We start from the raw sequence: 9,558 nt of genomic DNA, 5'->3' as shown, positions 1-9,558 counted from the left end.
CAATGACACACGCATAATGTCAACTCATGACAAGTCAAAGATGGAGCAGCCTGGTGAAAAACTCGGTCCAAGCCATTAGTTATGCGAAACCCCACAAGTTTCTGTACTGAGAAAGAAAAAAGACATAGTCACTCTCTACTCTAATATGCTCCTATATTGCCCACTTCCCAACTTCCAAAATAGGGCCAGAAAGCACATTTAGTGAGTTTTGTTTGTATTAGTAATAAGTCACAAATGTTAGGTTTGCATGACACTAAGGGGACCTTTTTTTCTTCACTATACATAAAATAAATCCAACAAAGACCCATGTATATGTGTATGAGGCTGCTGTTTTTCATTTTTTATTCTGGCTTTTTTCTATTGTATAGGGAAGGTTTTAGGTGGCGGGCCATGGTCACCATGTGCATGCATGTGCTGTGTCTTTCTCTGAAAGGCCCACCACTTCTTTCCTTTGAGCAAATAAATTGGGGGTTTCTTCACAGTCTTCAACTTCTCATTCCCTCTTTTCTCCCTTCAAACACTCACCCAGACTTTTCTCAATTTTGTTTTTCTTGGGTTTCTGAAACTTCTCTGGATATCTATCTTTCTTGGATCAGGATTTGTGACTGGATCCTTGTGGTGCATCATCTCCAGTCATCTTACTTCTCATGGTCACTTCTCACAACACTGAAAGAGGTATGTTCTATTTTGCATATGTCCTACGAGCACTTCTTTTTGCCGTGATTTATCCAAAAAAAGAAAAAAAAAGTGTTGATGAGGGTTTCAGCCCATCTATTCGTTCACAGTAATCATTTTGAGCTTTGCATAAGGCTGCGTTGATATCGTTTCCTGAACCATTTTGGAGAAACGCAAGAAAACGAAACATACATTTAGCTGGTTTAAGAATTCACAAATTAGCTGGACAAATTTCCTCATGAAATGCATAGGATGGAAACAACAAGCATTTCCAAATCAAATCCAAGAACCTTCCCTTGATGTGGAAGTTAATTTCTTCATTTATCTCTATGTACTGAAAGCCTTACATAATTGTTCGCTGTACATTTTTCTCAGAATGCACAGTGCTAGCTCAATAAAGCAAAAGTTCCTCAAGAAATGGATCATGGGTCTCCAGCTATGCAATTCCTCAAAGAAGAACATGACGATCATGGAGAGAAGAAAGGCCATAAAGCTCTCAGCAGACCTCGCATTGGCTTCGGTCCGGAATTACACAACACGTTGGAGTCGTGCCCTAGTTGCAAGTGCCTCACAAAATGATGACAACCAGGCTCTCCTTCAACATATCATTGGCTCTGATGCTGCGAAGCACAAGAAAGCTTCCATTAATGTTGTAGCAAATTCAACAACTTCCGTTGCCAAGAAGATTGCCAGCAAGAAGATATTGAAAAGGAGCTGGGGCATTAGGAGAGTGAGAAAACTGAGCAATGGTGCTCTAAAAGATCCACCGTACTCTATTGCCAAGAGGTTGGTGAAGAAGAGAACACAGTTGCTCAAGAACCTTGTACCAGGAGGAGAATCGATGGACGCTATCTCTTTGATCGAAGAAACCCTAGATTATATGGTGTGGCTCCGAGCTCAAGTTGACGTCATGCGTTCTCTCGCTCGTGCGAGTGAGCGCCTAGATGGTAAATGAAATCATCATCTATGATGATTTAAGTTGATATATAGATTTTGTTTGATCTCCACTTTGCAACATTAGGTGGGCTGAGGCAAAATGTGATTAAGCTATATATAGTTCAATGCCTGTATATGCAACTCCATGTGACTAAAGTTTGAGTTTCTTCCACCTTTTCCCTTGTCATTTTACTATTTACTCCTCAAGTTTTCAAGATATAGATTGATCGTTTAGCTTTACCCCGACCTACTAATTGGTTTCTTTTCTTGTCGATGATCCTGCAATTTCCAAGGCTCATTTCTCAACTTCAGTATTGTCGATTTGAATTAGTTCCGTTTCCACGAAGGAGTGACTTGAATTATGTTGCTTTAGAAGAATAATTGCACAATAAGCATAGTGCCCATTCTAAAATAAAGAAGAAAGATGCTTGTACTAACCAAATTAAGCCCTCCCCGTTTGAGTTTATTGAGGAATTTTCACGCATGTTTTTGAGCGCATTTCATGGAAGTTCGAAGTATAAGTTTCTGGGACAGAGTAGAGATCTGCCTAATAAACCATTTTAAGTCCCCATGGATTCAAGTTCGTAACGTTCATGTGGGTCTCTGATAATTTCGACAAATTCATGATGCATGGTCAATGAAAAGTTAAAATCCTCATGTATGCAGAGGGAGATGGATAATGAAGGAGAGACTGAGTGTACTAGACATCTCAAGGGACGTTATATGTTGTTTTCGTGCCGCATGTGTTCGGTGTCCATGAGAGAGAGAGAGAGAGAGAGAGAGAGAGAGAGAGAGAGAGAGAGAGAGAGAGAGAGAGAGAGAGAGAGGGGGGGGGAGATGAAATGCTTTTGTCGAGCTGAATTTGGTCAAGAGTAGCAGAGATGGGTCCTCTTGAATCATGGAGAGAGATACGAGTTAGAGAGCAAAGTTGGTACTGACCCGGGGGAAAATGCTTAAGAAAGGAAGAGAAGGGGAGGGGAGGGGGGAATTGCGCACCCGTGCACACACCGGTTTGCTTAGTCTATTTCTCTGAGAAGGACAACTGCGAGAGAGGGGGAGAAAAATGGGGCCATAAATCGATCCCAAGCTCATTAATTGGGCATGTGTGCTTGTTGCGACAAAAGGTCCTTGATTGGGAGCCTCTTATTTTGCTTTGATTGCGCTCTCATGCTCCCTGACAATGAAAAAGTCACACTCGAATTGAATTCTCCCCAACCAAGTCCGTGGAGGACCTGGTCAACTAGAACCAAGTGAATTTGTGCTAATTAAATCCTTCTGGGACCTTCGAAGTTATGTAGCAATTCGACAATCGTTTATAAATAGCCTTTCAAGTCTTCCCAAGTTTGTGGTTGCTACATAGTGTAGTTTTAGTAAATGATTAAGAATGTTATTGTAGTCATTTGAGTTTGAAGTTCTAGCATTTACTGAGCTAGAGAACTTGAATATGTTCTCTTGCTGGGAAATGACGAACGGATTAATCTCGCATTTGAGTACTTACTTGGATAAGCAATTTCGCACGAATCGGTTTTGTTGGACGACAACACATTATTGTGTCATGGAGCAACATATATTAGGGGTGCCTTCCTCGGTCATTTAGCTAAGATCAAGGGCCGATTAGAAATTAGGGTAGATGAGGTCAATAATTGGGCTGGACAGCCTTTTCCATTTTGTCCTCCCTAGTTTGGGTTTTATGCAATCGAAAGCCCAAGGAATGGGAGTGCTTATGGCCCATTCTCATTCAATATCCCAATATATAAGTATGTTATGGATACGTCGCACGCGTCCTGTGGTATAACGCGCCAATCACAAGATTGCAATACCTTTCTTGCCACGAAGTTCTGTATGCAACCGTATGTCCAATTGGCACAAAAAAAGTAAACTAAAGGACGGTAATTTGCAATTCAAACAATAAACATGCCACATCCAAATCTAAAGTTTGTGTGGTGAGCAAACTCTATTTGTTGAATTTTCTCGATTTTTGACTCATTTTTTCATTCATTATATTATTTTTGGCTGACATATCAAGTTAGCCAAATCCCTGTTAATCCTGTTGATATGGGTCTTTGAATACATAAAAATGCGGCAATCTTGTATATCTATGCAACGACACATTGATGTTAAATGACACCAACTCTTTTTCTTTTACTAATCAAGAGGGAACTCTCTCATAAGATATGGAATTCATGACATGACCGATGTGCTTAAGCATCTATGATTGCACATGCGAACATTCCTTTCTTGCCCGCAACTTCCATTTAGATGTCAGATCAACTTTGTTAAAAAGCATGGGGTGCCACATATAAACTAACCGATTGATGATCCGAAGTGTGCTTGCTTTCACATGACTGGAATGAGCGCAGCTTTAATCAAATCTAGGATAAGTTCAGCATGAGCCCTCTTTTGAAGATAAGCAACTTCATGGAAGCTCCTCAAATGGCCTTAACTACTGAGTTATACAACCTAAAGCTTTTTTTTATTAATCTTCATCATCGGCCCAAGTTGCTGATTCACAAGCTTTTGAGGGGCAGCTAAAGAATGTTCAGCTTCAATGATACATGTCTTCTGCTTTTTCAACAGTGCTTTTTACATCAATCATATATGTCTCCCGCCTTTTAGCTTTCCATGGCCCGAGTTCATGCTTGCTCATAATGCCCCTCATACTTTACCATCCTTACCTTCCTCCATTGTTTTTTTCTTTATTATTTTCTATTAGATTGTTTGGTTAGTGTTCTTTCCCTGGGGTGGCCCTTGAACAGCTCTTGCGTAAAGTCCATTCATTATTCTCTTCATATCTAAAACATTCCCAAGGCCTTAGCGTGAAGATATGGTTTTCATTCAAGGACAGGAAAGATAAGGGGCCTCCCCAATCCTCTGTAGGCAATACCTGCTCCGCGAGCTCCCAACCTCACACTTTTTCCGACTTCATACATCTAAAGTCTGTCCACTTCGTTGGGAGAAACTTTATGATTTGCATCAAGGGATGGGAAACAACCTGTCATTTACTGTTGAATGTCCCTCCTTGTCTTCCGCAGACACATGTCTGCGGCAGATACACGTGTCTGGAATATGTTTGAAACAAACATTTAGATCACTAATGAGTTGTATATGGAGGGGGAGAAAAAGGTACAAGTTGCATATGTTGGTGATAAGTACTTCGAAGTTGAAATTGTGCTCTGGCAATGGCAGATACACGTGTCTGGAATGATCTTTATATTTAAGACCCATATCAACATGTTAAGCTCCGTTCGATATAACTCAATTAATTGTTGCAATCAAGAAATAAAAATATTAATAAGTGCTAAAAAGTGGAAATTCACTTGGCATGGTAAGGAACGGTTACTTGATCCGTTAAGTAGGAAAAATAATAAATGGTAAATAAAGCACTGTCAATTATTTTTTGAAAATCGACTGATAAGATCATGGTTCCATGTTTGATCAGAAATGAGTCATATATAGCCACCGGTTTCAATGATTGTTGGACAAATTTTTATTTGTATTTTGGACATTTAAAATTCAGTGCTTAAATAAACGTCCACAACTTTTTTTTTTACTCTAGAAGAGAAAAGAGCTTTAAAACCATTTAAACTAACATGGGAAATTATGGAGAGTGCTTTCAGGAAACTTAGCAAGACTGATTAAATATATTTTGGAAACTTGAGAGATTTGATTTTGAGGGTATGTTTTTCCCCTCTTTTTTTTTTTTTTTTGTTTGGACATGTGTTCATTTTTCAATTTCAAAAGCATCTCGATAAGTGTCAGTGAGGGCCAAAAGAGAAAGTATCTCAATAAATATTCATATCATTTATCTTACCTAGGACATTTGTTAACTCCATTCAAACGTATAACTCAAGCTTCTAGCTTCATTCTTAGAAAAGAGAGGGGATATCGAGGATAATAATGGGCTCTATCTTGCCAATCTTTATGTGTTTCATTAAGAAAGAAACACTACACTTGATCCTGAAACTAAATCAATGCTTTTCATTGCCTTTCTGCCTTTCTTCTTTTTAAATTCATTATGTTAGTCATGAAATCAATCGAGATCTTCTATGATCAAGGCCTAGGGGGTTATGATGACACACACCACCACGACGCTCTAAACGGGCCACAGTGTGATGTCAGAGTCGTGCCCCACAATACAAAGTTCAGCACAATTATTAATTTAATACGGATTTAAGAACTATCTATTTAAGCATACGCCCCCATGTTTAGAGCTTGCCCATATCTCTCCTCATCTCCTAATCTCTTCATTCTTATTCTTGACAAGCAATCGCATTCAGATGGAGTCCAACTTCAGCTCCGCACCAACTCAAGCTCACCCCGAGACCATGGACTTTCTCTCCCGCGCATGGTGCGATTTCGCGGTCCAAGCCTTTCAGCCTCCGTCGCACGATCCTCATAACCAGTCGATTGTCCTGCTCGATCCCCCGATTGAGAAACTAGAGAAAGAGATGAGCTCTCCTGACAATTTCCTGGTAAGTTAAAGTTGAGCGACTTAACTTGCTGAAAAATCGCGTTATCACGCGCGAGTTTTATTTTGGTGAGAGGAAAGTATGATGTTGAGATGTAGAATTCGCAGAGGATGGACAATAGCGTGACCATGGATGATGCAGCTTTCAAGTCTTTACCTCCATGGAAATCAAATGACGTCAAGGTAGATATAACGCAGTGAACTCAAATCATGTATTGATACTCGGACATAAATAACTGAATAATTGTACCAATGATAAGATATTGTTTCATATTTTTTCCCCAGTCGTGGATATGGATGCAACAGGCTATGCACCCAGAACTAAACTATAACAGCTGTTTCAGGAAAAAATGGGTAAGTGAAATATTTCAGATATGTAGCAACGTGAAGCTTCATGATTGATTCTTCAGATGATTAATGCTAAGATTGTAAACTAGAAGCCGGTCGCAAAATTGTTATGGCTGATTAAGATGCGACAGCATGCAAGTGAACGTAGATTATTTAGACAAGGGGGTCGTTATATTCAGACGTTATACAACTGTTTGCCTTGTCACTTTAACATTAATTTTCACGAAAACCGATCTTAGTGTAACTATCGTTATTGTTTTCGTAATTATATGACTTTTCCTACTGGATTGGATTTCATGCTCCCTTCGCACAGGCTCCGTGGAAGATGATGTCGTTCAAGATCATCTCAATTAAGAAGTGGTTGAAAGAGATGAAGCTAAAGAGGAAGGAAGAAGAGAGATTGCAAAGAACCGAAGTTCATGCAGCGATATCGGTGGCAGGTGTGGCGGCTGCCCTAGCTGCCATCGCTGCTGAGAGCTCAAAGAGCGGTGAGCCTTTATCCCTGGGCTCAGAGAAGGAAGCAGCGGTGGCATCTGCAGCAGCCCTCGTGGCGGCACAGTGCGCGCAGGTGGCGGAGGCGATGGGAGCGAAGAGGGAGCAGCTTAGCAATGTGATAAGATCAGCCACGAGCAGCACCAGTGCAGGTGACATCTTGACACTCACTGCCGCAGCTACTACATGTAAGGCGCTCACTTTTCAATTTGATTTCTCTTTAATGAAGCTCGCTTATTTTATGATAGGGCAATTTTAGTTCATCAATCTGAAACTTAGTTTATTTGGTACATGCGATCAATAAACACGAACGAAATTAATACACGCACTCAAGGCATAATTCATTGAGAAAACTTTCTTAATTCATTCTGAAAATTTTTGATAAAAAATATTGATTTGCATGAGAGATAAAGCAATATTTATAACTAAAAGAACCCCGAAAAATGGAAATGTTCAAACTAGGAAACGAGTAAGCATGGAATCCTAAATCAATTCTAAATTGAAATAAACCCTATCTCAAAAATCCTAGAAATCTTAAACATAGGAAACTTGACTCCCGCACATGAACTTATATTTCACTAATTTCACCTTTCTATGCTCCGGGGGATATTGAAATATTCATCGAAACAGTTCGTGATAAATTCAAGCCACTAAAACGGGGTTTTCAATCGGTTGGCTGGGGTGGCGCGGTGCCACTTGATCAGCTATTTCAGGTTTCTCCCCAGACCAAGTCCTTCCATGAACATGTTTCGAATCCTTAGTAGTTCCGCCTCCATGGTTGTAGAGATGCCTTAAGACGGCGAAAGGCCATCAACAAGGCATGCACCCTTCATCTTCACTAGGGGGACATTGCTTCGATTGTCGCCTTAATCAAACATGACTCCTCTTTCCAGCGATCTCGCCGACTCTAATACAAGCATAAGGGGTGATAACCAGAATCTAGGAATACACTAGATTTGCAAACCCGAGTTGCGGTTCGCAAACATGCAAATTTATGCAATAACAAAGAAAATTCTCTCAATTCATTAGTTCATCTTAGCCAAAGAATAAAATTAATTTTATCAGCCAAACTTATTCCTCTTTTCCTTATAAGCTGAGCAAATTTCACAATATTACTATGTAATCTTCTCAATTAACTCTATCTGTCATGTATTGCTTGATGAATGTCATGTTCAGCATTAAGAGGAGCTGCCACACTCAAGGCAAGGACCGGATGCAGGAACAGATTAAAGGGTACTTCACCGGTTCTTCCAATTGACCAGGACCAGAACGACTTTGACTTCGACTTCGACAAAGGCCGTTCGGTCTTAGCCAAAGGTGCTGAGCTCAGCATCGAAACCCCAGATGGTTCGTAAACTTGGGATCCTAGTGCATAACTCTACTACTAATCATGCTATAATCGTCTGTCTTATTTACTAATTACTATCGTCTTACACCTCTAAAACTAATGCTTTTCTACTTTATGAATCAATTCGGACAGGGAGGTACGTGGCGAGAACAGTTTCCTTATTCCTGAACAACGAAGCCAAGGTGTGTGTTTATGTCTACTGGCGAGTATAATTTATGATATACAGGAGAAAGATTTGTGAATTTTAATGGCCGCCTAGGAAACTAAATCCGTTCGAGTAGCAAGATTATCATGCATATGAAATTTCTTATCTTGTATACGGGTTATAGATATATCAAGCAATATTGAGTGCGAGTTATCAAGTGAATCGACCATGCCTCGTTCTTACTTTTCAGGTGATTCTCCAACTTAGGAAGCTCAATCTGTTGAAAAGCAAACAGGAAAGTACGTTCTCTCTTTTCCATCTTGGCCTCTTACGCGTCCACGATTCTTTCCCTTTTCTGTAAATTTATTTGACGATGGATTCGAATTAATCTCTCGCCATTATCGTTAATCACTCGATGAATATGCTTTTTGAATAGGCATTGTATTGGACTTGCATGCTGAATTATATAAGGATGGAGAGGCCGGAGAGACCGAGACATGCTATCTCATTGTATTGACGACAAGCCGTGGAACAATTAAGCTGGACATGGTGGATGATTATCGACGATACAAGTTATGGACAACCACTATCAATCATTTACTGATCCTGTCCGCTTCATTTAGCAACTATGAGCTTCAGTTCTATAGGAAATAAAGCCCTAACATATTGTATGGATGCATTATAAAGTCGTTTATGTATATTAATACAATATTTGTCAAGCACATTATTTTCTTTCTGCCATAGTCGCGGCTTAAAGAACGAATAAGGTGGGAGATTAGCAAAGACATAATAGAGATATCATGTTTCTAACTCCTTATTTCTTGATTGAACTTAAATGTGGGGTTGCCATACAAGAGCAAACCTTTTTAGTAAGTCTAAATTAAAAAAAAAAAAAAAACTATTGAGTATGAAATTGTTTTGCCAAAAATTATCAATGAAATACCTTTTGATTTGTGTATCAATGAATAGATCGATGAAGCATAGTCATCTGTTGATTCTCGGATAGGAAATGCAAATCGACAATAAAATTAAATAGTACTGAGACTGGAGACAATCATGTCCGACTATGTAAAAAAAGTACTAAGATGTAAAACTAGGAAAAAATGAACAATTGCTGTTCATTGATTGATGGGCGATGCCCTATAC

At 39.5% G+C, this 9,558-nt stretch overlaps 2 protein-coding genes across 2 annotated transcripts; both read left to right on the top strand.

The window, feature by feature from the left end:
* The first annotated feature begins 1,051 nt into the window (after nucleotides 1-1,051).
* On the top strand, nucleotides 1,052-1,630 carry LOC139884557 (transcription factor IBH1-like 1). The gene has a single exon (XM_071868571.1). It carries the CDS (start codon nucleotides 1,052-1,054, stop codon nucleotides 1,628-1,630), a length of 579 nt encoding a protein of 192 aa, XP_071724672.1.
* Nucleotides 1,631-5,888: 4,258 nt separating this feature from the next.
* LOC139884554 (uncharacterized) lies at nucleotides 5,889-9,066 on the top strand. The gene is made up of 8 exons (XM_071868568.1): nucleotides 5,889-6,083; nucleotides 6,179-6,262; nucleotides 6,365-6,433; nucleotides 6,741-7,107; nucleotides 8,096-8,266; nucleotides 8,400-8,449; nucleotides 8,663-8,711; nucleotides 8,849-9,066. Exons 1-8 carry the CDS (start codon nucleotides 5,889-5,891, stop codon nucleotides 9,064-9,066), a joined length of 1,203 nt encoding a protein of 400 aa, XP_071724669.1.
* Nucleotides 9,067-9,558: the final 492 nt, after the last annotated feature.

The sequence above is a fragment of the Rutidosis leptorrhynchoides genome, unplaced genomic scaffold (genome assembly GCF_046630445.1).
Source record: "Rutidosis leptorrhynchoides isolate AG116_Rl617_1_P2 unplaced genomic scaffold, CSIRO_AGI_Rlap_v1 contig57, whole genome shotgun sequence".
In the NCBI taxonomy this organism is placed as follows: domain Eukaryota; kingdom Viridiplantae; phylum Streptophyta; class Magnoliopsida; order Asterales; family Asteraceae; genus Rutidosis; species Rutidosis leptorrhynchoides.
This window is presented reverse-complemented; position numbering and strand designations above follow the sequence as displayed.